This window comes from Trachypithecus francoisi, unplaced genomic scaffold (assembly GCF_009764315.1).
Source record: "Trachypithecus francoisi isolate TF-2019V2 unplaced genomic scaffold, Tfra_2.0 Lachesis_group21, whole genome shotgun sequence".
NCBI lineage: Eukaryota > Metazoa > Chordata > Mammalia > Primates > Cercopithecidae > Trachypithecus > Trachypithecus francoisi.
Genome location: NW_022681467.1, coordinates 58,223,558 through 58,249,937, shown reverse-complemented (window position 1 = coordinate 58,249,937; position 26,380 = coordinate 58,223,558). Strand labels below are relative to the sequence as shown.

At 58.2% G+C, this 26,380-nt stretch overlaps 2 protein-coding genes and 2 long non-coding RNA genes across 6 annotated transcripts; 3 read left to right on the top strand and 1 right to left on the bottom strand.

Moving 5' to 3' along the window:
• Positions 1-488: 488 nt before the first annotated feature.
• CABLES2 (Cdk5 and Abl enzyme substrate 2) lies at positions 489-19,996 on the top strand. The gene is made up of 10 exons (XM_033187003.1): positions 489-885; positions 11,789-11,860; positions 11,974-12,066; positions 13,638-13,715; positions 14,402-14,510; positions 15,078-15,243; positions 15,674-15,777; positions 16,198-16,304; positions 17,232-17,436; positions 17,571-19,996. The coding sequence occupies exons 1-10, from the start codon at positions 515-517 to the stop codon at positions 17,709-17,711; spliced, it is 1,446 nt and encodes a 481-aa protein (XP_033042894.1). The 5' UTR covers positions 489-514; the 3' UTR covers positions 17,712-19,996.
• A 113-nt stretch (positions 19,997-20,109) lies between these two features.
• Positions 20,110-21,542, bottom strand: RPS21 (ribosomal protein S21). 3 transcript variants are annotated; one of them, XM_033187006.1, is made up of 6 exons: positions 21,430-21,515; positions 21,183-21,245; positions 20,896-20,959; positions 20,684-20,755; positions 20,266-20,321; positions 20,110-20,173 (listed from the first exon to the last, which is right to left on the bottom strand). In XM_033187006.1, the coding sequence occupies exons 2-6, from the start codon at positions 21,230-21,232 to the stop codon at positions 20,164-20,166; spliced, it is 252 nt and encodes an 83-aa protein (XP_033042897.1). In that variant the 5' UTR covers positions 21,233-21,245; positions 21,430-21,515; the 3' UTR covers positions 20,110-20,163. The 3 variants fall into 3 exon arrangements, with proteins under 3 accessions (XP_033042897.1, XP_033042896.1, XP_033042895.1); XM_033187005.1 differs by having other exon boundaries at positions 20,110-20,755; positions 21,478-21,542; XM_033187004.1 differs by having other exon boundaries at positions 20,110-20,755.
• Positions 21,243-24,264, top strand: LOC117069043. Its single transcript, XR_004431359.1, has 2 exons — positions 21,243-22,014; positions 23,029-24,264. It is a non-coding gene; the product is annotated as an uncharacterized LOC117069043 (long non-coding RNA).
• Positions 24,265-24,605: 341 nt separating this feature from the next.
• Positions 24,606-25,586, top strand: LOC117069040. The gene is made up of 2 exons (XR_004431358.1): positions 24,606-24,800; positions 25,067-25,586. It is a non-coding gene; the product is annotated as an uncharacterized LOC117069040 (long non-coding RNA).
• The last annotated feature ends 794 nt before the right edge of the window (positions 25,587-26,380 follow it).

The following is a 26,380-nucleotide window of genomic DNA, read 5'->3' as shown; positions in this document are numbered from 1 at the left end:
ATCACAAGCAGGTGCCTTCTCCACTCAGACCCTCGGTCCCTTCTGTCAGTGAAGGAGGCCAGGTGGAACGCCGGCCCTTCCGGGAAGCGGTGGGGCTCCTCAGGGGCCGCCCTGCGCCTGCTGAAGCGCCGCCCAGACACACCTCCGGACAGGGAAGTGTGCTGGACCTCACCCACGCCGCCCTGGGTCCGGAGCCTTAAAATGCGCGTTCGATGAAGGTTGACCGCGAAAGCCGCCGTACAGCAAAGGGAACAGAAGGCCGGAGCCCCGCGGCCGCAGCTCCCAAGACGGGGACTCGAACCGGCGGGGAGGCGCGCAGCTCCCGACTCCCTGCGGCTGCGCCCGATGGTCTCTAGGACCCAGGGGAGCGCCCCGAGCGCGGCACATCGCTGACCAATAGGCGAGCGCGACGGAGACATATTTGCATGTGGGCGCGCCGCGGCCAATGGGGGGCGGGCGCGCGGGCGCGCGGGCAGGGGGCGGGGCGCTTCGCGGCAGCGGGCGCAGTCTGAGGATGGCCGCGGCGGCGGCCGGTGGAGCGCAGGGCCCAGCCCCCGGCTCCGCTGGGCCCCCGCCTACCGCTGCGCCGACTTCGGCCGCTCGGGCCCCGCCGCAGGCGCTCCGGAGGCGCGGGGACTCGCGGCGCCGCCAGGCCGCGCTCTTCTTCCTCAACAACATCTCCCTGGACGGGCGGCCCCCGAGCCTGGGCCCGGGCGGAGAGAAGCCCCCGCCGCCGCCCGCCGAGGCCCGCGAACCGCTAGTGCCGCCGCCGCCGGAGCCCCCAGCCGGCTTGCCCGGGCTGCCCGCCAGGACCCCCGCGCCCCAGGGCCTGCTCAGCCCCACGCAGGCGCCCACCGGCCTCGGCCTGGACGGGCAGCGCCAGAGGTGAGTGGGGGCCCAGCCAGGTCAGCCCAGGACGCTGGGTACAGGGACCGGGACGGGGACGGGGACGGGGGCGGGGTCAGCCCAGGACCAGGGGTCAGGATTACTTGGGGCCTCATCAGCCCAGGACAAGGGGGTCAAGGGGGTTAGGTGACCTGGGGCCTTGTCCACCCTGGACACAGGGGTCAGGGTCACCTGGGGCCTCATCAGGCCAGGACAAGGGGGTCAGGTGACCTGGAGCCTCATCAGGCCAGGACAAGGGGGTCAGGTGACCTGGGGCCTTGTCAGCCCTGGACAGAGGCCAGGACAAAGGGGTTGGGTTCACCTGGGGCCTTGTCAGCCCTGGATAGAGGTTCAGGTGACCTGAGCCCCTGTCAACCCAGGACACAGGGGTCAGGTGACCTGGGGCCTTTTCAGTCTTGGATACAGAACTGGGGGTTCCTGGGCCCGATGAGGGTTTCCTCAGGCCCTGTCAGCCCCCACACGTAGGGTTCATTGTCCCCTGAATTCTCTCAGCCCCTGGATATGGGGTCTGGGACTCCACGTTGTCAGCCCTCTGAAATGGGTTTTAGGGTTCACTCAGCCCTTATTACCCCTGAGACCCCCCAGCCCTGTAGGCTCTGGACATGCTCCCACTCTCATCCACTGGTACCAGTGCCCGGGACACAGGGACACACGGAAAGCCCTGTGCATCTCCTCGAATTCTCTGAACCGGGCCACACCCTCTGTGCCCACCTCCTCTGATGCAGCAAGTGGGCTGGGGTCCTCCTGGCACTGTCACTGACACCTGTTCCTAGAGTCCCCCGCACAGCCAGACCTCCCATCCCATAGCCACTGGTCTCTGGCACCCTCCTCTACCTGTCACTTCCCTGCTGATGCCCGCTCTCCCCCATCACTCTCAGCTCGGTACCCTTGGGCCTGTCACGCCTTGGGTTTGCCATTGCTCCCCCCACCTTGATTCCATTTCTGGGAACTACCTCAGCCCATCCCAGGGCAACCCCAACCATGAGCCCTGCCTGTCTCAGCGTGTGCCTCCTGCCCAGATGGCCCCTCGCTGCCCGACACCCTGTGTCCTTCCCCCAGAGGCCATAGGGCCTGGGTGACCCTGCCTCCTGCGCCCCGGGGCGGTCCCACCCCACCCCGCAGCCCTCACCTCCGGGAGTGACTGTGGGCTCTGGGCCTAGGACTGGCTGCTTGTTGTTGCAGTTCCTTTTCAAAGGGAGCCACTGTCCACGGGTCCAAGTGCCTGCTGGGCCGCTGTTCCCAGAGGCAGCCCCTGCAGGTGTGCACCGAAGGGGGCTGACACAGAGCTCTTGGGTCAAGGCTGGCATGGCCTCCTTGGTTACCTAGAGGTCATCAGAGTCGCCCCACACCCCTGGCCTTCAGTTGAGGCATTGGGTTCCTCTAAGGCCTTTGGTTGGGGAAGTTTGGGCCCAGAACACAGCACTCTGTCCTCAAAGACGATGACGTCACATGCAGGTTGCATCACACGCAGGTCGCAGAGCACTCCATCCTTGGAAGTGTTCCTGGCCGTAGCCAGGCTGAGGGCGCCTGCAGACCCAGACCTGTCCACAAGATGTCCCCCCACAGACATGCCTGGCCACTGCTCCAGGGAGGGTCAGAGGGGTGATTGGAGCAGAGGGATGGATTTGCCCGAATGTGGCAGCCAGGCCCCATGCACTTGGCATGGCCAGCTCCTTCGGGAAAGCGGGAGAGATGGAACTAGGTGGCGACTCTCCAGGGCGGAGGGGCAAGGCCCCAGGGTGTGGGCTCCATGGGAAGTGGGCTCTCCCCAGCGGGCCGAGCCCTGCAGGTGTGCTGGGCTTCTCCCTCACTCTGGGCCCTGCTGTTTGACATGGAAGCAGCTTTCTCCCTCAGTCCTGCATGTGAGTGTCCAGAACCGGATGGTGACGCCAGGCAGACCGGGTGCTGTCGTAGGCCCTCCTTCCACAGAGTTCATGCACTTCTGTGTGCACCAGGCCTGGCATGGAATGGAGCCCACTCCAGTGGAGGGAGGCAGGGCATAGCGATGCTGCGGGGAAGCGCCTGTAACTGAGAAAGCACCCCCTGCAGGCCCAGAGCCTCCGTGGTGACAGTCCTGAGTGCAGCATGCTGCCCATGTGCAGCACGTCCCTGCCCTGTGGGATCCTAGAGGGTGTGCTGTGGCTGGCATCCCTGGCACAGGATGGGACGCGGCATGGGCTGGGTGCCTGGGGTCCTCCTGCCATACCCACCATGGGCCCGAGCGCCCCCACCCCTTGCCTCACCCAGGGCGGTCTCCTCCCTTCCCTCCTCCTCGGCCCCCACGTCCCTGTTCAGGTCTTTCCGGAACCCCACTCTGTTCCTGGTGGGGAGGCATCCCTCCTGGGGCTCTGCTGCCAAGTTCGTGGTGCTGACCTTGGGTCTGAGGGCCGCGGCCCCTCCCCTGATAGGCAGCCCCCAATGTGAGGACATCCGTTTCTCCCTGTGTTCCCTGGGCCTGGCTGCTGGGCGAGGGAAGTGTGGCTACCCCAGCAAAAGGGGCTGCTAGCTCTTGGCTCAGGAGTTCTAGGATGAATTGGTTTCAGCAAATGGAGAGATTTCTGAAAGTCCTGAAGGTAGCCCTGATGTTGGTCTCGTGAGTGTGGTGGTTTGACCTAGGCTCTGGGAAAAGACTTGGCTTAGAATCCCGGCTGCACTGTGCAGTACCTCTGTGACCTTGAACAGGTGACATGGCCTCTCTGAGCCTCAATCTCCTCTGAGAATCAGGTTCCCACTAAGCACGGCCTTCCTGAGGTTAGAGGTCAGATGCGTGCCCAGGGCTCAGTGAGGTATGTGGCAGGAGTCAGTGTGAGGTGAGCAGAGCCTCTTTTTTTTTGAAACAGGGTCTCTCTCTGTCTCCCAAGCAGGAGTGCAGTGGCACAGTCACAGCTCACTGCAGCTTCTACCTCCTGGGCTTGAGTTATCCTCCTGCCTCAGCCTCCAAGTAGCTGGAACTATAGGCGCACACCACCACACCCTGCTAAGTTTTTATTTTAGCAGAGATGGGGTGTCACTATATTGTCTAGGCTGGTCTTAAACTCTGGCTCAAATGATCCGTCTTAGCCTCCCAAGTGCTGGGATTTCAGGTGGGAGCCACCACACCCAGCCAAATGGAGCCTCCTGTTACATACAACAAGGCTGCTCAGGGAACAGTCACATCTCAGTCCCTAATAGTTTTTCTTTCCCAGGGAGGCTCAGCCTGGTGTGGCACATTGTGTTGAGCCAGTGGGTGAATCATTAGAATCTTTGTTTTCCTCACAGCACTTCCAACCAGGTTTATTTTCACTTTTAACATTGCCATTGCCTAATGTCCAAAAGCAAGCAGCATCTCTGGGCCTCCCCAGCTGGGTTTGAGCAGGTGCTGGGGTGCTCCATCTGCAGCCTCCTCCCCACCGACTCCTCCCCCAAACCCGGCGGCTCATGGCACCAGCGTGGCCTCTCCCAGCTCTGGAGGCCAGAAGCCCAACCTCAAGGTGTGGACAGGCCCACACTCCCTCTGCAGGCTCCAGGGAGGATCCTTCCTGCCTCTTCCTACTTCTGGTGGCTCCAGGCGCTCCTGGGCTTGTGGCTCCATTTTCTGCCTCCGCCTCTGCCTCCGCCTCCGCCTCCGCCTCCGCCTCCACGCCTCACTGTTCCTGCGTGTCTGTGTCTCCCCGTGGTGATTTCCTCACAGGGACACCAGTTGTTGGATTAGGACTTACCCCGTGACATCTTAACTTGATGACATCTGCTAAGACCCTCTTTCCATCCGAGGTCCCATTCACAGATGGGACTTTATCCTCTCTTGGGGGCGACACAGTTTAACCCACAACAGCCCTTGGTGAGCGTCACAGCGTTAATGAGGTGGGAGTGGCATCCCCTCAAGCAAACAAGTTTCCCGAATTGCAGACAGATGTGGCCCAGCAAAGAGCCGGCATGCAGCCATCAGCAAGCAGAGCCCCCAGTTCTGGAGGGTGTGTGCCGAGATGCATCTGGGGACAGGCCTGGGCCCCGGGCTGGGCTGCAGCTGTGGGACAGGCTGCTGTCTGGGCCAGGAGCCACTCAGCATTGCCAAGCTGCTGTCCAAGTTAAACCAATTTCAGCCTGGCATCTGGCGCCTTGTTTACAAGCCTGATTTGGGGGTTTCTTGCTCTCCAGCTGGCAAGCAGCTGACAGTGGTCAGCTGAGGCCAGAGCCTGGGGGCCCATCTCCCATCGCAACCCAGAGGCCACGCGACACCTCCCACTCCGCCCAGCGCCGGGACCCCATATGGATGCTTTCGCTGGCTGAGGCAGCAGAGAGTGCTGGCCTTGGGTGCTTTTGCTTCACCTGGGACTTGATGAGACAGGGCACCCGAGACCAGCCACGCATTCAACGGCTGTGCCCCAGGGTCCATGGCATGCCAGGTGCCCAGGCCAGGGGATGGGGCTGGGGGTGGTCAGACAAGACCACTGCCCACACTTGGAGCTGGGAGCAGCCGAACACCACCACTGCCCATGCCTTCCTGGCAAGGGAGGGTTCCAGTCTCCCCGGTGCTGGAGCGGGCACGCCATGGGACAAAAGCGCAGTCATTTGGCAGAGGCTCCCAGCTATCCTCACGTTGTCGGACCTACTGTCAAGGTCACTTCAATGGCCCCTTCGCCCAGCCGGGCCTCCTGAGTGCCCTCTGAGCCTCACAGCGGCTCCTGCACACAGCCTCGGGTTTCTAATGGGGCTGGGGTCTTCAGGCCTCAGCCCTTCTGGGCATTTCTTCCGTTACAAAGGAAAGGAAATGTACCGAACACTAGAAACAGTATTTAATAAATAGCCGATTTCTCTTCCTGTCTGTGAGCATGACTTTGGGTGGAGGCATTGGTGGCCCGCTGTTTAGTGCTGAGAGTGAGGTGTGTCCGCAGATCTGGAGGGCGGCCTTCCTGCCGCCCCAGCCCCCAACCCCTTCTTCCCAAAAGTCAGATGGAGGCAGCTTCGAGCAGGTCGCTGCCATGTGGGGGGAACCACGAGTCGGCGCTGCCGGTCTAACTCTGCCATGGCTGGGCAGGAGCGGGGCCTCCTGGGACTCAGCAGAACCCGCATTTGCCGCAGTGTGTGGGGCGTGGGGTGTGAGGTGTGGGCCTTGCTGAGGGCTTCGTTCTGCTTTGCTCGCTTGTTCCTGGCATGTTTTGGATGGAGGGGTCCGGTGCACGCAGGATGAGTGAAGCACATGGAACGTGTGCCTGGGCACACCCCATGTAGCCACTCCCCTGCTGAGACACAGGCCAGCCGCCCACCTCCCTGGTTCCCCTCCTCAGCCCCTCCCCCACACTGAGACAGTGACCTGTGTCACTACGTGACGAGCCTCTCAACCCGCGTGGCGTCTGTGTGCATGTGCAGCCATGCTGTGCATGCCATCCCCGATCATGCGTGTCCTTCCTCCTGCTGACGGGCATGTGTGCTGCTCCCAGCTAGGTGCGAGGTGGTGCATCTGTACATGCATGATCCTCTCCGTGTCTGCCAGACACACGGACACCTCTCTGTGGAGCCCGGGGCGAGCAGGGGTCCATCTCATGGGTTCCCAGCGCATCCTCCAAAGGATCCAAGCAGTGGACGCTGGCCTGAGTCCCATCTGCACATGCCAGTGCCCGTCCCGTTAGCAGCAGCGCCCTGCTCTGGTGACACATGCAGTTGTGACAGCCTGGTTCTGGAAGGGAAGCACCTCCCTCGTTTTCCCTCAGCGCCAGCTCCCGTGGAGGCAGAGGGGAAGGGAAGGCCAAAGCGGCGTCCTCCCCACTTGGCTGCCCTGCCCTGCACCCGTGGGTGCATTGTCAGAGTCTTCAACTCCTTCAGCATTGTCAGAGTCTTCTGGACTCAAACCAAACAACGTGACCTGCAGCAGGGCCAGGTTCAGAAAATGAATCCCTGAGAAACCGCGGAGAGCAGCCGCCGTTCCAGCTGACGCAGCGGGAGCGGCACCGCCGGGTGCAGCCCCCGCCATCCACATGGGCTCAGGTCCCCACTCTGTTTCTTACCAGCCATGTCATCTTGGGCAAGTTGCTAAACACCTCCGTGCCTCAGTTTACCCACCCGTGAAATGAGGGTCAGAATGCTGCCTCCCTCCTAGAACTGTGCAGATCTAGTTTACTAATAAGATGCTTACAAAGAAGAAAGGAGAAGGAAATTACAGAGAAAAATCTGCAGAAGAACCCGCTGGGAACAGATTTTAAAGCATGGTAGAGAGAACCCCATCATTCCTGCAGTGACCAGAAAATCACGGAGGAGCTGGGCCAGCCGGCAGCAGCGTCAGCCTCCCCCCTGCAGTTCCTCTGCATCCTGGGCCAGAGGCTCCAGTGGTACTGCCAGGCAGGCTGCCACGGGGCCCCCGGCTTCTGCTGGGGCCCCCACGGGCCTCCGAATGAGGTCCCAGGCATGCACATACCCAGGCATCCCCGGTAATTCCCCGTGAGAAGGAGCATCCAGAAAGACACGCAGGCTGGTCCTCAGGGCCTCCAGGCCCAGCCTTGTAGGGCAGGACACACAAACACCTATCTGGGGACAGTCCCCAAATCTCCTCCTTCACCGGCTTCTTTCCCCAGTACAGGCCCTGCCCATCCAGCCTCCGGTGGGCTCTTCTTGGGGCAGCCTGTCCACCCTCACCCATCACAGGCCAGCACTCACTCACCTGGGCTTCTCGGGACAGCCAGCATCTGCCACATACCCCCTCAGCATGCAGCTGTGTGCTGTGCCCTCCGCTGCCCTCAGAGCCTGCTGCCTGCCCTAGCTCCTCCTTCCCCACCCACCCTACTCTCCAGGCCAGCCCACTGCATCCCCAGCCCCTCCTGGTCCCATCGCCCAAGTGCTCTCTTCTGGCCAGCTGCTCACCCACCTTCTGCAGCCATCCGGCTGGCCCCTGCCCCTACCTCTAGCTGGGACTGGATGGTTGCACAGCTGTGTCTGGTGATGGGGCCAGTGGGAGGCACCAGGCGTTTTACTGGATTTTCTGTTTTCAATCCTAGCTTGTTTTCAACAAGCTCTTGTTGCCTTTGCCTTTTGAAAGATTTTAATTACATCTTAAGTTCCTGACTTCATACTGTACTTGGTACTCCCTACAACCACGTTCTTTTTCCCTTTCAGTACAGTATCCAACAAATTACAGGACCTGTTTCCCACTTTGTTATAAATACGGTGGCTCACGCCTGTCATCCTGGCACTGGGAGGCCGAGGCCTGTGGATCATTTGAGGCTCCAGACCAGCCTGGCTGACACGTTGAAACCCCGTCTCTACTTAAAATACAAAAATTAGCCAGGAGTGGTGGCAGGCACCTGTAATCCCAGTTATTTGGGAAGCTGAGGAGGGAGGATCGCTTGAACCTGGGAGGTGGAGGTTGCAGTGAGCCGAGATCAAGCCCCTGCACTCCAGCTTGGATGACGGAGTAAGACTCGGTCTCAAAAAAAAAGATAGGCTTTGTGTGAGATGACTTTGCCCAGCTGCAGGCAAGTGCAAGTGTTCTGAGCCTGTTGAGTTTGGGCTGAGCTGTGATGTCCATAGGTAGGTGTATTAAGTTAACTTGCGACTCTGTATTTTCTACTTAGGGTGGTTTTATCAAGACCTGACCCCGGCTGGGCACGGTGGCTCACACCTGTTATCCCAGCACTTTAAGAGGCCAAGGTGGGCAGATTACTTGAGGTCAGGAGTTTAAGACCAGCCTGGCCAACATGGTGAAACCCCATCTCTACCAAAAATACAAAAATTAGCTGGGCGTGGTGACAGGCACCTGTACTCTCAGCTACTCGGGAGGCTGAGGCAGGAGAATTGTTTGAACCTGGGAGGTGGAGGTTGCAGTGAGCCGAGATCGCACCACTGCACTCTAGCCTGGGCAACAAAGCGAGACTCTGTCTCAAAAAAAAAAAAAAGGACCCGACCCCATAATCAGTCCAGCATTTGTTTTTGTAAAAAAAAAAAAGGGCTGGGCGCGGTGACTCACACCTGTAATCCCAACACTTTGGGAGGCCGAGGTGGGTGGATCATGAGGTCAGGAGATGGAGACCATCCTGGCTAACATGGTGAAACCCTGTCTCTACTAAAAATACAAAACAGTTAGCTGGGCGTGGTGGCGGGAGCCTGTAGTCCCAGCTACTCAGGAGGCTGAGGCAGGAGAATCGCTTGAACTCGGGAGGCGGAGGTTGCAGTGAGCCAAGATGGCACCCACTGCACTCCAGCCTGGGCAACAGAGTGAGACTCCATCTCAAAAAATAAATAAATAAAATAAAATATGGTGGCTCACGCCTGTAATCCCAGCCCTTTGGGAGGCCGAGGCTGGCGGATCATTTGAGGTCGGGAGTTCAAGACCAGCCTGGCCAACATGGTGAAACCCTGTCTCTACTAAAAAATACAAAAAACTTAGCCAGGTGTGGTGGCGGGCACCTGTAATCCCAGCTACTTGGGAGGCTGAAGAGGAAGGATTGCTTGAACCCAGGAGGCGGAGCTTGCAGTGAGCCGAGATGGCGCCCCTGCACTCCAGCCTGGGCGACAGAGCGAGACTCCATCTCAAAAAAAAAGAAAAAAAATGACAGCATCAATGTTGGCCTCAAGGTGACAGCCTTGGTACCAACCAGGACTACACTGGCTGTGTGACTTGGGCAAAGGCCAGGCCTCTCTGTGCCACTTGTTGAGTGGGTGTGGCTGTCACTACCCCTACTGTGAGCCGTTGAGTGTTGGTGAGGTGGTGACTGTGGCACTCTCGCTGGCACAGGCAGCACCCACTGTGGGACTGTGGCTGTGTCCAACCTGGCGCCTTGGGACAAACACTGGCTCTCGGTGGGAGGCTCCTGGCGAGGGCATGGTGTGGGGACCTGGACTCCAGGCCGGCTCCACCAGAGAGGGGGCCTGAGTGTAAGCCAGGGTCCTGCTGGGGGAAGGCCTATGGGACCCTGATGATGGCGCTGGCCTGGCACCTGAAGGGTTCCCAGAAGTGACCCCCAGCAGTACACCTGCCCTTGCCCAGTTGTCCAGATTGGCTCACACTTAATAAAAAGGCTACCGTTGACACGCTGAGAACACCCCATGCCAAGCCCGGGGGCCAAGTTGCTCTGCCATCACCACCACCGCTGCCATCACCACCAGCGCCATCACCACTGCCACCATCACCACCACCACTGTCACCACTGCCACCATCACCACCACCATCACCACCGTCATCACCACCGCCATCACCACTGTCATCACCACCGTCACCGCCATCACTGCCGCCATCACCATCACTGCCGCCACTGTCACCACTGACATCATCACCACTGTCACCACCACCACCAACCGCTCCCCTCTGGGGGCCAACAGCCCTGCAGGGCAGGCAGGCTCCTCAGACGTGCCACGCCACGTCGCCCCATCATTGTCATTGCAATTGGAGTGGTTTTCCAATACTGCCAACATTGCATCAACTGGCATTGGACCTTATCTCCCAAGCTATGTTTTTGGAATGCCTTGGTGCCCAGGCACACATGTTCATGGCTCCCAGTATAAGGGAGAGAACAAAGCTTTGGAGTCCCGGACAGACCCGGGTTCAAGACACAGCTCTGCGCTTGGAGTTGCGTGGCCCTGAGAGTTACTGAACCATGTCATGTCTCCACATCAGGATGGCCTCACTTGGTCCTGAGGGTCGAGGGTCTGAGGAGCAGTGGGCATTGTGTCCTGAGGGGGTCTTCAGGGAAGTGTGTTGTACAGTCATTCAGCCAACAAATAACTGCCTGCACGTTTCACTTATGGGAAACACCTGGGAGACTCCTGAAGTCCAGGCAGGAGGGCAGGCACTGAGGACAGCAGTGAACGGGGACAGACCCTGCCCCATCCATGGGGCCGGCACTCTGGAAAGGGAGGCAGGCGGCAGGTGGGTGGTGAGGCGGGGACACCTCCTTGCTGTAGTGACCAGTGCCGTGAGCAGGTCACAGAATAGCGCGACCGAGGCAGCCTCCCTCAGGGCCACCTGTGAGCCAAAAAGTTCAGAAAGAGGTGGCCACCGGAAGAGCAGCAACACAATGTTCCAGACTGAGGAGGAGTCCCCGTGACGGCGCTGAGGTGGGAGGGTGTGGCTGACGCAGAGAGCTGCGAGCCACGGGAAGGTGGCCTGAAAGCAAGGGCTGCCTGGTGCCCACCCCGCCTGCCTGTGCCATGGTGCCCTGATGCCAAGTTGTGCTTCAGGGAGGGGCAGGTAGCACCAGCCTCAGGCAGCGCTGGGTGGGATGGGCCTGTCAGAGCTGGTGGTGCCCCCAGCAGGATGTGGCTTGGGGCCGAGTGACCCTTGGTGGGCAGGGCAGGTTGGCGTGCTGTGCTGCGCTATGCTGTGCCTGAGGAACCTGTCCCCAGGGCCGCTGGTCCCCAGAGAAGAGCTCAGTGCCTCTGAAACAGGAACCTCTCAAGGCATGCGGTGCCCCTCCTCCCCGTGTCAGTCTGCACAGGCTCTGGAAGCCCCTTGGCCTGTGGGTGTGCAGCTGCGCTGGAGAGTGGCCCTTCCCTGCACAGTGGGCGGTGCTCGGTTTCTGGCCACAAAGGCGGTGCCTGGGCTGGTGGCCCCATGCCTGTTTTTTTTTTTTTTTTTTTTTTTGTTGTTGTTGTTGTTGAGACGGAGTCTCGCTCTGTCGCCCAGGCTGGAGTGCAGTGGCCGGATCTCAGCTCACTGCAAGCTCCGCCTCCCGGGTTTACGCCATTCTCTCGCCTCAGCCTCCCAAGTAGCTGGGACTACAGGCGCCCGCCATCTCGCCCGGCTAATTTTTTGTATTTTTTTTAGTAGAGACGGGGTTTCACCGTGTTAGCCAGGATGGTCTCGATCTCCTGACCTCGTGATCCGCCCGTCTCGGCCTCCCAAAGTGCTGGGATTACAGGCTTGAGCCACCGCGCCCGGCCCCCATGCCTGTTTTGAGGCCCCATTGTCATCTTGCAGGAAGCGAGTCACGTCCCAGCGCTGCTCCCTGGAGTTTCTGGAAGATGCCGTGGGATGTGCTCCAGCACAGAGGTACACGCCCCCGACTGCCCCCAGCTCTACAACTCCGCTCGGGCTGCCACTGACCCCTGCAGGGCCAGAGGGTCCTGGGAGGACAAGAGCGACCTGTGTCCTTTGCCTTGCAGAACCAAACACACATCTGGATCACCAAGACATAAAGGCCTGAAGAAGACCCACTTCATCAAGAACATGAGGCAGTACGACACCAGGAACAGCAGGTATAAGGCCGAGCCAGGAGCCGGCCAGGGCTGTGGTCTCCAGAGGCCCACAGGGTCCTGCCCGTGTCAGCCAAGCAATCTTCCCTCCACTCCCAAGACTTCCGCCCGCTCCACATCCCACACCTCTAGAGGCGGACCCTCCTCCCCACCACACTCTTTGCACATCCCACACCTCTAGAGGCCGACCCTCCTCCCCACCACACTCTTTGCACATCCCACACCTCTAGAGGCGGACCCTCTCCCCACCACACTCTTTGCACATCCCACACCTCTAGAGGCCGACCCTCCTCCCCACCACACTCTTTGCACATCCCACACCTCTAGAGGCGGACCCTCCTCCCCACCACACTCTTTGCACATCCCACACCTCTAGAGGCCGACCCTCCTCCCCACCACACTCTTTGCACATCCCACACCTCTAGAGGCCGACCCTCCTCCCCACCACACTCTTTGCTCCACATCAGCCAAGCACCCACGGGTCCCTGGTGTCACCACAGCGAGGTCATCCTCTCTGGGCTCCCACGTGAAGGGCCACGTGTGGACGCCGGCGTCCAGCAACAGTGCTGACATGAAGGAAAATTGGAGACACAGAAACGGGCGTGGCTGTGAGATGCGTGGGGAGGAGGGCTGGGCTTTGCTGGGGGCACGGAGGAGAGGCTGCCCAAAGCTGGCGGAGGGCCGCAGCCGTGCCCAGGTGCACCCTGAGAGACTGTGTCAGGGTGTCTAGGGGGTGTTCCTGTGGCCCCGTACTCCCCTCACTGCATGTCCTGAGGTGTCCTGAGGTCCAGAGCGCTCCCTTCCTTCTGGAGTTCCCCCTGCCGGGCATCCTCCTTATGGTGACTGTGGGTCTGAACAGACCCTTCCTCCCCGTCAGTCCTATACAGCTTCCAGCAGACGTGAGTGCCAGCCCTGGCTCCTGTCATCCAAGCCAGAGAGGGGGAGAAGTTCTCCCGCTGTTGTCCCCTTGGTGAGACCCTGGGCCCAGGCAGGGCAGAGCCAGTGTCTAAGGGAGGAGAAACAGTGGCTCCTGCCTGTGCTCCCTGGCCCGGAGCCTGACTGCTCGAGCACCTTGGAAGGGAGCCTCCGGGCCAGCCTCTCTGTGGACCTGGATCAGGCCCTCTCTGGTGGCGTTGAGCCCTGCACCACTGAGGACCTCTGAGGTCTGGCTTGAGGCAGCCCTTGGCCTCGCCATCCTGTCCCCTCTAGCTGCCTCTCATCTCTGAATGAGCCAAGATCCTGAGGTGAGGCCGCCAGCCCCACCCGCACTGGGTCAGGGAGGAGCCTTCAGGATGTCACTGCTGTGCCTGCCCACGTGCAGCCATGTCCCAGGGAGGGGCACCCTGGTAGCTCCTGTAGGGAATCCACTCTGAGAGCTTGGCGGGGCCAGACTTAGTGGCTCTGGCCACCCAGCCTCCTGGGCCCAAGTCCCCTTGGGCAGCATGGGCAGTCTCCCAGCACCTGAATTTAGGCAGAAGGAATTTTCCATGGAAATGTCTGTAGCTCTGGAAGCAGCAGCACCGTGACCCCTGCCCCCAGCCCGTCCCCTCTGACTCTGACTCTGTCCCCTGCAGGATTGTGCTCATCTGTGCCAAGCGGTCCCTGTGTGCAGCCTTCTCAGTCCTGCCCTATGGGGAAGGCCTGCGGATCAGGTGAGTACTAAGCCCTTGCCTTGCATGCGGTGTGCGTCTGGGCAGAAGGCAAGGCCTGGTCCCCACGAGGCCCAGGAGGCATCAGAGGGCTCTGCGCCCCCAGGTGAGGCTGCATCCCCATCAGGCTGCCCCTGGGCTCATGTGAGGCTCAGCACGTCAACCTCCACCAAAGCTCCTCAGGAACCTGGGGCCGTTTCAGGTCCTCATTCTCCAGAGGGGCCGGTTTCTGTTCACGCTGTCGATGTACAGGTGGCCGGGCTATCCCACCTCCTGTGGACAGAGCCACATGGCCCTGTGACCATCCAGGCAGTTGTATCCGTGCGTAATTCAGGGAAGGAGGAAACAGCTGTGGGGTGGGGATTATGTGTGGCCCTGGCTTAAAAACAGTGGTGGAGAAACCTGACCAGGCGTGGGCACATGCACCTGGAGGGCTAGTGAAGGTAGGCACTGCCCCGGGGGCTCTACCAGCCAGTGCCTGTACTGGGGAAGCGGAGCTCAAAGACCCCCCTTCCATGAAAGCACTCCTGATGTGCACCTTTCTGGTCACACCAGTGCCGCCTTTCTTTCCCGAGGGGTTGTGCTGACATTGTTCCTGAGCGCACCTCGGGCCAGCAGACAGGTGGGCTGGGCGGCCGGAGCCTGAGTTCAGCGTAGGCCACAGCCCCTTGCCTCTCCCATGTTTGCAGTGACCTGAGGGTGGACAGCCAGAAGCAGAGGCACCCGTCTGGTGGTGTCTCTGTGTCTTCCGAGATGGTCTTTGAGCTGGAAGGCGTGGAGCTGGGAGCAGATGGGAAGGTAAGAGCCTCTTTGCAGGCAGACACCCAGCGCCATCAGGGCCAGGCAGGCAGGGGGGAGCAGTCCTACACGTCAGTGCCCACAAGGCAGACATGGAGCTGTGCTTCATTCCACGTAAAACGCAAGGGTGGAGTGGATGTGGGCCCGTGCAGCCCTGAGAACACGGCCCTGGAGCCCATCAGACTCCCGCGGCAGCCTGGCCGTGCCTGAGGTCTGCTCTGCTGCACTACAGCCAGGTGCTCCTGGACACCTCCCCGCTGCAGGGTGGGGCTCGCCAACCCTCCGGCTTCTGTGCTGGTGGTCAGTGGTCTTCAGAGGCAGGGAGAACGTTACAGGCTGCAAAACCCAGATAAAGCACAGTGGTGTTCCGGAATGTTCTAGCTATGTGAGAAGCAGCGTCTAGCTCAGGTGCAGCCTCAACGGCTTGATCTGAGTTGTTCCCTTCATTTTCCACGCAGGGTTCCCGGCGTGTGCCTCTGGGCTTCCTGCAGCAGGAGGCAGGCAGAGCTCACTTTGCCCTCTGGTCCCAGGAAGCAGAGCTGAGGCCAGATGCGTTTGCTTTTCTAGGTCGTGTCTTATGCAAAGTTCCTGTACCCCACCAACGCCCTGGTCACACACAAGAGTGACAGCCATGGCCTGCTACCCACACCTCGGCCCGGTGTCCCCCGGACTCTGCCAGGGTCAAGACATAAACCTGCCCCCACCAAATCAGCACCAGCCGGCACAGAACTAGGTAGCCCATGTGCCTTAACCACGGCCCGGAACAGGGTGGCCCGCGTGCCTTAACCACGGCCCAGGGACTGCAGCAGCACCAGCAAGCCCCTTTCAATCTGTAGCCCTCTGTGCACGATGGAGCCTGGGGAACAGGGTCGGGGGCGGCCACTCAGGAGAGGAACAGCTCCACACTGAATCGCTGGCCCTGGGCTTGGCCTGAGCCGGGCAGTGGGGAGGAGCTGCATCCACAGATGACTCCAGGGAGGGCCCCTCCTCTCAGGACATCCTTTTCTTGGTCTAAGCCTTGGGCCCTTCAGGAGAGCAAGAACCATGACCTGGAGCCCCTCCCCCACTTGGCCTTGTCCCGCCATGCACCGGCCTCCCAGACCTTGGGGCTAGATGGGTACTGCTCAAGCCTCCTGGTGGGTCAGGGGCTGCCTCTCTTACAGGGAGTGACGTGGGGGACACCCTGGAGTACAACCCCAACCTCCTGGATGACCCGCAGTGGCCCTGCGGCAAGCACAAGCGCGTCCTCATCTTTGCGTCATACATGGTGAGTGCCCTCTCCTGGGGCCTGGGCATAGGCCGCTGCACACCTGTCCTCGCTCAGGGCGTGCAGGGCAGGCTGTGGGCAAAGCCGCCCCAGGGGCGTGACGTGCCCCCATCCCAGATTGCAGCACCACAGACAGTGGTGGTGTGCAGGGCAGGCCAGGGAGCAGTACTGGCCACTCCAGCTGGGGTCAACCTTTGCCCTTCAGCCCTCGGCACCTGGCAGCCTGGCTGTCCCCACACCAAGCATGCATGGGCTCTGGGGTTCTCTCTTGAGCCGTTCTCAGAGATTCGGGGCCTCTCAAGCCACACCTTATGCATGTTTGCAAACCCAGGATGGTAAGAAATCCATTGTGGTACCGGGCAGGTGGGACCCATGGACTGTGGAAGGGGCCAGCCCAACCCTGTCCACTGTCTGTTGCAGACCACCGTGATAGAATATGTGAAGCCCTCAGACCTCAAAAAGGACATGAACGAGACCTTCAGGGAGAAGTTCCCACATGTCAAACTGACGCTGAGCAAAATCAGGAGGTGAGGACACCCTCTCAGACCATCTCATCGTCCTGGGAGGCTCTGCCAGCCTCTCCAGTTTCTGGTAGATTCTCTCTCCAGCTTGACAAGTCTAGCCGCTGCCCGTCCTCAACCCCCTCCCACCATCTGACCAGGCCCCCAGCAGCAGCTCCCCAACCTCCACCGCCCGCCAAGCCTGGCCCCCCGCGGCCCCATCACACTTCATCCCCCCACACACCACCGGGCCTCTCAGCCAGACCCTCGCAGCAGCCCAGGATCTTTGTAAAACTCGAGCGGGACAAGGCCTCTCTGTGCCCGGCTGCTCCCAGTGTGTGCTGTTTTACTGAGCAGGTTCCGTGGCCCTTCCCCTGGCCCACAAAGCACCCCCGTCCAGGCATGCTGGGTGCTCACCAAGACCATCCACGTGCCTCTGCTCTCACATCTTGCCACACTGAGAACTCCTGTGACCAGAGGAAAGTGAGCCGAAGGCAGCAGAACTGCTGGGCTCACTTTGGACTCCTGGCCACGGCCCTGTACTGGGGGCCTGCCCTGCCTGACCTCTGCCCCAGTGTTCCAGAGGGTGGCTCACCCCACACCCCGGCACCTCCCTTCAAGGCTCTTCCTAAAACTGCCCCTCATCAGAGGCCACTGCCCCCCACCAGGAGCAGGGCCTGTCCTCTGTGGCTCCACCCACCAGGCACAGGTGGGACCTGCTGTGGGCGCCCACCCAAGGGAGGGGGGAAGCCAAGACCCAGCCTGCCTGTCGCTGCCCTTGCACCCTGCCCTGGGCATTGTACATGGTATAGTGGAGCATACCGCCCTGAAGGATACAGTGGTGTTTCTTGCAGCCCAAAGCCACATTGCTCGAGCCTCGGTGGTGGCGGCAGGGGGCTACCTCCTCAGCCCCAGCCAGAGCCCCAGGGACATGGCTTCTGTCTTAACCCACAGCTTAAAGCGGGAGATGCGGAGCCTGTCGGAGGAGTGCAGCCTGGAGCCCGTGACGGTGGCCATGGCCTACGTGTACTTTGAGAAGCTGGTCCTACAGGGCAAGCTCAGCAAACAGAACCGCAAGCTGTGCGCCGGCGCCTGCGTGTTGCTGGCCGCCAAGATCAGCAGTGACCTGCGCAAGAGCGGTGTGAAGCAGCTCATTGATGTGAGTGCTGGGTTCCACAGGCGCTGCAGGCAAGGTCATGACATCCAGCCAGGGCCACTGCTGGGATGGGGCTGGCTGGGCAGGAAACGTGGAAGAGGGAAGGCTCCCATGTAACCCTTCTCTCTCCCCTGCAGAAGTTAGAAGAAAGGTTTCGATTCAACAGGCGTGACCTCATCGGGTTTGAGTTCACAGTGCTCGTGGCCTTGGAGCTGGCCCTGTATCTTCCCGAGAACCAAGTGTTACCTCATTACAGGCGCCTCACCCAGCAGTTCTAGCAGAGGCTCCACAGAAGGCTCAGGGCACCGAGGTGCACTTGCCAGCCAGGGAGGTGTCTCACTGAAGCCCCGCGCTGCCTCCTGCCAGTGCCCCCAGCACCCGCCAACAGGAGGCACCTGGCCTCCGCTGGTACAGCTCTCCTTTTTGCATCTTTGCTGTTTCCTTGGAAAGTGACGTCGCTTTCATCCCCAAATGCACTGTCCCTCCAAGGAGATTTCCGAGAATTCGCCTGGATTTTTACGTAACTAAATGTGGGGTTTTGTTATTGGTATTTTTTTCACGTGCCTCAGACCAGCCTGGCACCAGGATGTTTGGTTCACAGCGTGTAGCAGTGAGCCAGCTGCAGTGTCTCTCCCCACGCCTCGCCTTCTGTAAACCACCGCAGCCACCACAGCGTTGGGGTGGAGATCTGGGTTTCTAGACTTCACTAAACACACTGAAATGGCTGAGTTTAACTTATTTAGGCATTTGTCGTGGAGATTTGATTTTTCGGGTGTGGATTCCTCAGCAGCATCTCCCAACATCTGCTGTGCCGCTGGCTCTCAGCCACCGAAGCTGAGTTCCTCCAGAGCTTTCTCCGCCCACCTCACTGCGTCCCAAATGGAGCTTTTGGTGTCCAGTTAAACTAGCGGGAGCAGTCTCCTGATTTTTCTTGATCTCATTCTTGGACTCTTGGTCCTCTGTTCTTCAAACATCGTGTCACTGTGAAATCCTGACGCCTTTGTGTCCTACAGACCAACGGTGCAACAGACAGCTGCCCATCCCATGCCATGCTCTACCCTCTGCCTCTCACCAGGAGACACGCTGGGCCTCCAGGACAATCGCTGCTTGCCGGCTCTTATTTTTCTAAGCAATATTGTGATGGAGAAAAATAACGTATTTATTGGGATTTGGTTTTTTGGGTCTTTTTTTTTTAAGGGAACAAAAAATGGTTAAATGAGGTCTGCTAAAGTTGACCTGAGCCTCAGGCAGGAGGGCACTGACCACCCCACACAACCTCAAAGGGTCAGTGCATCAGTCTTTTTCTTCTGAGGCAGGAAACAGGTGCTGTCTTGGCCACCTCAGCCAGGGCAGCCCACCATGCTAAAAGGACTCCAAGTGGTGGTCAATGTCCCTTCTGTGCAGGGCCCCATCTCCAGCTGTTCCACATCTGTCTGAAGTTCTTGCAACACATTTTACATGGTCCAGCACTCCAGCTAGCTGCCTCATCAAACACTGAATAACCAAGCACTGCTGAGTTTTTCTTCATTGGGTCAGCTGGTCTCAAAACTGGCCACTGCCTCAGCCACCAAGCTTTTTCCTACCACTACTTTAAACCTCCCTGGCCCTGGAAGGACTCTGGGATGACTTTGTCTCTAGCCCATTACAATACATTCTATGCTATTTGCGCAGACTGGTGCTTCCGCAGAAAGGGGATGCCAATTCTGGTGATCACAGAACTCCACCAGCAACTCCACCTGACCCCAGCAGTGGTGCAGGACAGCTGCCAGCACCCACCTGGCCCTCCTTTTCCACAGCCACTCACTGGGATTGAGACCCAGAGATGGCTGGTGTGTAGGAGAGACTGCAGGATGAGGACAAACCAAAGCCTTTGCCCTTATTTACTGTGGAGCATCCCCTTCATCGAGCAGCCCTCAGGCCAAGGATGACCCCCTGGAACCCAACGTGCACCCAGAGGGGACTCGACTTCCAAGCTGCTCCCCCACGCTGGGTCCCAGGCAGCTTTCCTCTGAAAAGCAACCTCTCCTGCCACCCAGATCCCATCTCAAGAGCTCACCCATGTTATGAGCATGTAAGGGACTGACTTCCTGATAACTGTTCCAGTTTACAACCTGCCCTCCAGGGACACACGTCTCCATTGTTCTTTCTACACATGAAAACAAGAAATGGCTGATAAGCACAGTAATTTAAGTGTATTTATGTAGTGAAAGTTATTAACCAAACCGGTCTATGTGAAGTGTGAAGCCTTCCCTTCAGTATGTCCATTGTCATGATGCCAAGAGCTGCCACTGTGTGGTATTTGAGGATTATTGCAACAAAGCCAGTAGTTAAACCAAACTACACTATCAGCATGTCATCCCCTAGAACACATCCAGGTGTCGGGAGCTGAGGTGTTCAGCTGGGCCGTGACTCTACAAAACCAGGCCTGGTGGTGCTTCCACATCGGTAGCAGTTGTGGATGTCAATGTGCATAAGCGAGTCTCTGACCTCAGAACATTTGAGTCATTTTATCTTAGATGTTTCTAAACGGATAATGTATCCTTTAAACCTCGGTTTTGCAATACGTTTCACAGCTTGTCTCTTTTCAACTAACTGGGTACCCTACCCCACCCTTGTCACCCATTGACAGCAAAACCTCAACCCTGGGCCTTCAGACACAGAATGAACCTGCACAGGTAGGTTTTCACTATTTATTTATGACAAATATTCCACTTCCATGATTTTCTCCAGTCAAAAGTTCCTAGAACCAGGGGAAAAGGAAAACGTTAAGACCACGCCTGTGGAGCAGCCCTAGTCCACTCACTCTGCCCAAATGTGAGCCCCCAACCTTACTTTGAGACGATGCCGTCGGCCTTGGCCAATCGGAGAATGGAATCATCTGACTCACCCTTAAGGAAAAAAAGCACACTAAGAATATTTGCACTCCGGCTGCTTGAAATGACAGAAGGCCAGCTGCACCACCAGCCCCTGTCTCTCCCTCGCTGAAGGGGAGCCGCCTCTCCCGACGGGCAGCCTCCAGCCTGACCATGGCGTGAGACTGGGGGGGAACCTCCTAGTGGGAGGCAGGGTCTGCTGCCTGAGTGTTTTCTCAGAGCACCCCTCTTCCACCCCCAAGCAGCAGCAGGCAGCCAGCCCAGCTGGCTCACACTACTCTACCAACAAATCTACTCAAGCACCATCACATACTAAAATGCGCAGGGTAAAGTCCACGATGTCCCGCAGTGATGCGCAAAGCCCAGGGAACACTCACCATCCTACGAATGGCCCCGCAGATAGCATAAGTTTTAAACTGGCCGTTAAACCTGCCTGTGACCTTGTCAACCTAGAAAGAGAAAAAGGGTCAGAAACCACTCCCCCAAGTTTGGGAAACACCAATCCTCAAAGCCAGTCTGCCTGTACGCAGGGGCTCCTCACAACGGCACATACATCCCAACCTTCCCGCCTCCCGGGCTCCCAGCTCACCTCGGCCACGTTCATCTGGATGGATGCGTGGTCCTTGGCACCGATGATGCGGTTGCTAGCGGAGCTGTGGAGAAACGGAGCAGTGAGCAGAAGGGACATGGGGGGTAAACACGAAAGAGGGCACGTGGAGGGTTGGTAGGGTCTGCATGGAAAAGAGGAACGTCCGGGGAAGGATACGTGAGGGACGTGGCGGGGTAAGGGCAGGAGGGGTGTGGGGGGACAAGGGCAGGCGAGGGGACGTGGTGATTAGGTGAAAAGGGAAGAGGGGCATGTAGGGGGGCGCTCACCATTTCCGCGGCACGTACAGGTCCACGAACTCGCCGGCGTCGTTCTGCATCTCGAGGCTGAGCCTGCGGAGTCACCACGCGGCGCCGTGAGGACGGCCGCAACCGTGCCCCGGCTCCCGGCGCACACCCGCCCTTAGGGTCACGGCCGCAGCCGCACACCGCACCCCGCACCCCGTCCCCCGCGTCCAAATCCCCGCTTACGCCCCAGCCCCAGCCCTGAGCCCAAAGCCAGCGCCGAACGCCACACCTGCGGCCACCACACCGCGCGCGAGAGAAAAAGGAAGCAGCTAGTTACCCGGCAGAAATATCGGCGGGCAAGGCGGGGCCTCGGCGAGCGCTTCCGGGTCACGCCGCCACAGCGAGTCTGCGTGGTGCGTTCTTGCCGGCCGACGCCCTGACGCACTTCCGCTTCCGGCGGAGGAGGCTCTAGGGTCCGCCTTACTGACCCTGGGGCGCGGGGCGTCGTTGCGGGTGGTCGGCCTGTGTGGCGTCTTAGCCTAGCCCGTGGGTTGTGCCCCACGGACGCAGTCGACCCCTGTGAGCCCCTCGGGAGCCCCGAATGAGCAGCTAGGAGAAGGGGCGGGGACTGAGCCTCGCTGACCGCTGCCGACCGGGCCAGAGATACGGGGTACCCCCCCATAGTGCGCCTCCAGCCCCCGGTCCCTTCACCCTGCGGCCACCTGGGGCGTGGGGCGGTGCTCCTGCCCAGGCACGGAGCCTGTGCGAGCGGAGGCCTGCTCCCGTGGTGCCTGCTATTCACACTCCCTGGAGCCGGTGGGCGAAGGACACCCGCAGGAACTCGGCAGAAGAGAAATTCAGACAGTTCCTGAGGGTAGGAAAAGGTCCCGGCCCACCGCGGGGTCAGAAGCACCCGACCGCTCTGCCATCTCGTGCTTCACTAGTCAGACCCCCAGGGCAGGGCATGGGAAGCAGAATGCAAACCGGGGCACCGTTTCCCTGAAGCATTTTGGCCGCATTTGTCATAGTGCTAGAGGTGCATACTCTTGGACCCCGCAAACCCGCTCCTGGGAATTTGCTCCAGGGAAGTAAAGAAGATACAAAGATGGACCCACGAAGTGTGGTCGTTGGTTGTGGGTGGGTTCTTGAGGAAGGCCTTGTTAGCAGCCTGAACCTGTTGCCAGGAGACGCTCCAAGCCGCAGACGGAAGGAGCAGCGGGGCCTATGTTGGGTTCTTGTCTGGGCGGGGGACATGATCCTAAGATGTAGAACTAGCCTCAGAAAACTAAGGCCCAGTGGCCAGGCGCGGTGGCTCACGCCTGTAATCCCAGCACTCTGGGAGGCGGAGGTGAGTGGGTTACCTGAGGTCGGGAGTTTGAGACCTGCCTGGGCGACATGGTGAAACCCCGTCTCTACTAAAAATACAAAAAATCAGCTGGGCGTGGTGGTGGGCGTCTGTAATCCCATCTACTCGGGAGGCTGAGGCAGGAAAATTGCTTGAACCCGGGAGGCAGAGGTTGCAGTGAGCCAAGATTGCACCACTGCACTCCAGCCTGGAGAACAAGAGTGAAACTCCGCCTCAGAAAAAAAACAAGGCAAAAGCAGGGAAGGGGCCTGGCCAAGACTAGTGGCAGAACTAGGGCCAAACCCTACAGCCCTCTCCCTGTCCCAACCCCTCCCAATTTCCCCCATCCCATTCCTTCGTGCAGCAGTATTGACTGAGAAGTGCTGATGTCATGCCCATTCCTGGTGCCAAGGGTCCGTTAATGGAGAAAACAGAAATCCCAGACTGTGACACTAACATCTCAGAGTCGCCCCTACGCCACCTTTGTGGGAGTGTGTGTGGCAGTCCCTCAGTTAAATGTCCACTTGGAACTTTGTCTTCCAGATGAGACAAGACCCCACAAGGACAGGCTCAGGACCACGAACATCCTACGTCTCCTATAGCAGCCCCATAGGCTAAGCCACAGGAGCCTCTGGAAACAGCTGGTGCCCCCACCACCGCTTTGCCTGGACAACCCTACTCCACACTGAGCTCCAAGTCTCAGCTCCCACATTCTTTCGCTGACCCAAGCCCATGTCAGCTTATATGGTTAAGGGCTCTCAGAGAACCCACTTCTCGTGACAATCTGCTTGTCATTAGACACTGATTTGTGGAACTGTTTGGCATCTTCCCTGTGACCTGGGGCTGCTGGAGCTGCGCTCCTGTGGGGCTGCACACAGTAGGCACGCTGGACGCAGGATTAAGTGAAGGCACCAAGGATCCCTGACACAGCACTGTCCGAGTCAGGCCAATTTCATTCCGACTGTGGGAAAGTGTAACATCTGGACCTGGTTGGAACTGAGGCTGCAAGTTCTGTCTGGCTTGGAAACCACGTGTTCATGTGGGCAGTGTGTCTGCTGTTGCTTCCACTGAACTCCAGCAACCAGGCGTCAGAAGTGAGGTCACTGAGGCCGTTGTCTTTCAGAAAGGCCACTCTGTGCATGCAGGCCTGAGATGTGTGCTCTTTCCAGACCCTCAGCGTGTGCACAGAGATGTCTTGATGTTTGCAGCTGGAAATCTGCACAACTGGCCTTCCCATCTATGTCTGTGTGTGGGTTGCCCAGCGAGGTCTGGGGGGTTAAGAGATTTTCTGCAGCTGAAAAGCCAGAGACGGGGCAGCCAGAGGACTAGAAGGGACAGAATAGCAGAAGGAACTCCAGAGGTCTGCAGAGGGTCTTCCTTGAGTGGTCAGGAGAGTACTGTCAGTACATTTCCTAGAGGCTGGGGAAAAAAAACATCCAGAAAGATTATTCAGTGCTTACACGGGACTGGAAATAGTACTTGCTTTCCTCAACTTTTCCAAACTCACAATCACAAGACATTGGATGGAGTACTCAGAAAGGTCTTGCCTCAGTCATGGAGAATAATTATCCCTGCCCTGAATGTTTCCCAGGTCCCGCCTAAGAAATCATAAAGGCAAGACCTGAAAGAATCAGACTGCTTCCAAGTCATTTAATTGCATCCCAGAAAAAAAGCTGAAGAATATTCACAGGAATACAGTAGTACCAAGCACTCAGTGAGGTAAAAGTCACATTGTGGCATCCAGTCAAAGACTGCCAGACATTTAAAGAAGCAGAAAAATATGGCCTGTAATGAAAAAAAAAAGCAATCAATGGAAATTGTTCCAGAACTAAAACAGATGCTAGAATTAGCAGATAGGGCCATTATTGTAACAGTTTTTATATAACACCCTCCATACAGTGAAAAAAAATTTAGCAGAGAAGTAAAAAAGATCCAGGGCCGAGCATGGTGCTTCACGCCTGTAATCCCAGCACTTTGGGAGGCCAAGGCAGGTGGATCACCTGAGGTCAGGAGTTCAAGACCAGCCTGACTAGCCAGGTGAAACCCCATCTCTAGTAAAACTACAAAAATGAGCTGGGCGTGGTGGTGTGGACCTGTAATCTCAGCTAGACCTGGGAGGCTGAGGCAGGAGAATCGCTTGAACCTGGGAGGCAGAGGTTGCAGTGAGCCAAGATGGTGCCATTGTACTCCAGCCTGGACAACAAGAGCAAAACTCCATCTCAAAAAAAAAGGATCCCACTTATGGTAATAGATACGAATTTCCTCAGCTGCTGCTGAAGTGGGGAGCAGGGAAGCCAAGGCTGTGCTGGGGTGAGGTCGCCCAGGCTGGAGTGCAGTGGCCGGATCTCAGCTCACTGCAAGCTCCGCCTCCCGGGTTTACGCCATTCTCCTGCCTTAGCCTCCGAGTAGCTGGGACTACAGGCGCCCGCCACCTTGCCCGGCTAGTTTTTTGTATTTTTTAGTAGAGACGGGGTTTCACCGTGTTAGCCAGGATGGTCTCAATCTCCTGACCTCGTGATCCGCCCGCCTCGGCCTCCCAAAGTGCTGGGATTACAGGCTTGAGCCACCGCGCCCGGCCGAGGCCCTCATTTCATCCCGCACTTAGCACCACAGCCAGCAGCTAGCAGCCCCGCAAGCCCATATCTTGGTCTCTATCCAAGCTTACCTGCATCTACGCAGCCCTCATCCTGCATGACAGTGAAGTGACTGTCACAGAGGACAGGATCAATGCCCTCACTGAAGCAGCTAGTGTAAATGTCGAACCTTTCTGGCCTGGCCAGTGTCACCATCAGGAATCTCACTGGCAGTGGGGGACTGTTGAGCCTGCTCCAGCGTTGGTGCTGCCCCAGCAGGAGGTCCTGTCTCTTCCACCACAGCTGCCTGAGCTCGGGAGAAGAAAAGAGAAGGAAAGAAGAATCTAAGGTGTCTGTTGAGGACATGGGCTTTTGTCTTTCTCGCTAAACTTTTGAAACATGTTCAATAATAAGTTGCACTCTAAAAAACTAACAGATGTGACAACTACAATATGAATACAAAAATATAAATGGTACAATAAAAATATATACTATAGAAACGTATAAATGTTTATTAAAAATACAATTTTTTTAAAAAAGCCTGTAATCCCGACATTTTGGGAGGCCGAGGTGGGCAGATCACCTGAGGTCAGGAGTTCAAGACCAGCCTGGCCAACATAGTGAAACCCCATCTCTACTAAAAATACAAAAATTAGCCGGGCGTGGTGGTGCATCCCTATAATGCCAGCTACTCGGGCGGCTGAGGCAGGAGAATCACTTGAACCCAGGAGGCAGAGGTTGCAGTGAGCCAAGATCATGCCACTGCACTCCAGCCTGGGTGGCAGAGTGAGACTGGAAAAAAACCTACTTCTGTATACTAGGGAATTTGACAAAGCTGCATACATGCATGTCCAGGACAGGACGGATGCTCTGAGAAGACCACTGGCCGTCTATACATTCAGTGCAAGCAGGAAGTAAAAGTGGAGCAGAATTCTGAATGGCATGCTGAGCCAGCTGTGGTGGCACACACCTATCATTCCAGCTACTCCGGAGGCTCAGGTGGGAGAACTGCTTGAACCCAGGAAGCAGAGGTTGCAGTGAGCCAAGATCACACCATTGCACTCCAGTCTGGGCAAGAGTGAGACTCCATCTCAAAATTTAAAAAAAGGTAAGCTGGCCAGGCACGGTGGCTCAAGCCTGGAATCCCAGCACTTTGGGAGGCCGAGACAGGCGGATCATGAGGTCAGGAGATCGAGACCGTCTCAAAAAAAAAAAAAAAAGGTAAGCTACTAATAAAGGAAAGACAGATATGTATAAATAAATACATACATATGTAAGGGGCATGCTTAAATGTTAAGGGAAGCCAGGCATGGTGGCTCACA

Bases quoted from the DNA above. Each gene is read 5' to 3' on its own strand.
- CABLES2 (XM_033187003.1), top strand. From the start codon at position 515: ATGGCCGCGGCGGCGGCCGGTGGAGCGCAGGGCCCAGCCCCCGGCTCC. The intron at 15,244-15,673 runs GTAGCCCATGTG...CCTCTCTTACAG, and splicing joins ACCAGCCGGCACAGAACTAG to GGAGTGACGTGGGGGACACC. The intron at 15,778-16,197 runs GTGAGTGCCCTC...TGTCTGTTGCAG, and splicing joins TCATCTTTGCGTCATACATG to ACCACCGTGATAGAATATGT.
- RPS21 (XM_033187005.1), bottom strand. From the start codon at position 21,232: ATGCAGAACGACGCCGGCGAGTTCGTGGACCTGTACGTGCCGCGGAAA. The intron at 20,960-21,182 runs GTGAGCGCCCCC...GTTTCTCCACAG, and splicing joins CTGTACGTGCCGCGGAAATG to CTCCGCTAGCAACCGCATCA. The intron at 20,756-20,895 runs GTGAGCTGGGAG...TTCTCTTTCTAG, and splicing joins TCCAGATGAACGTGGCCGAG to GTTGACAAGGTCACAGGCAG.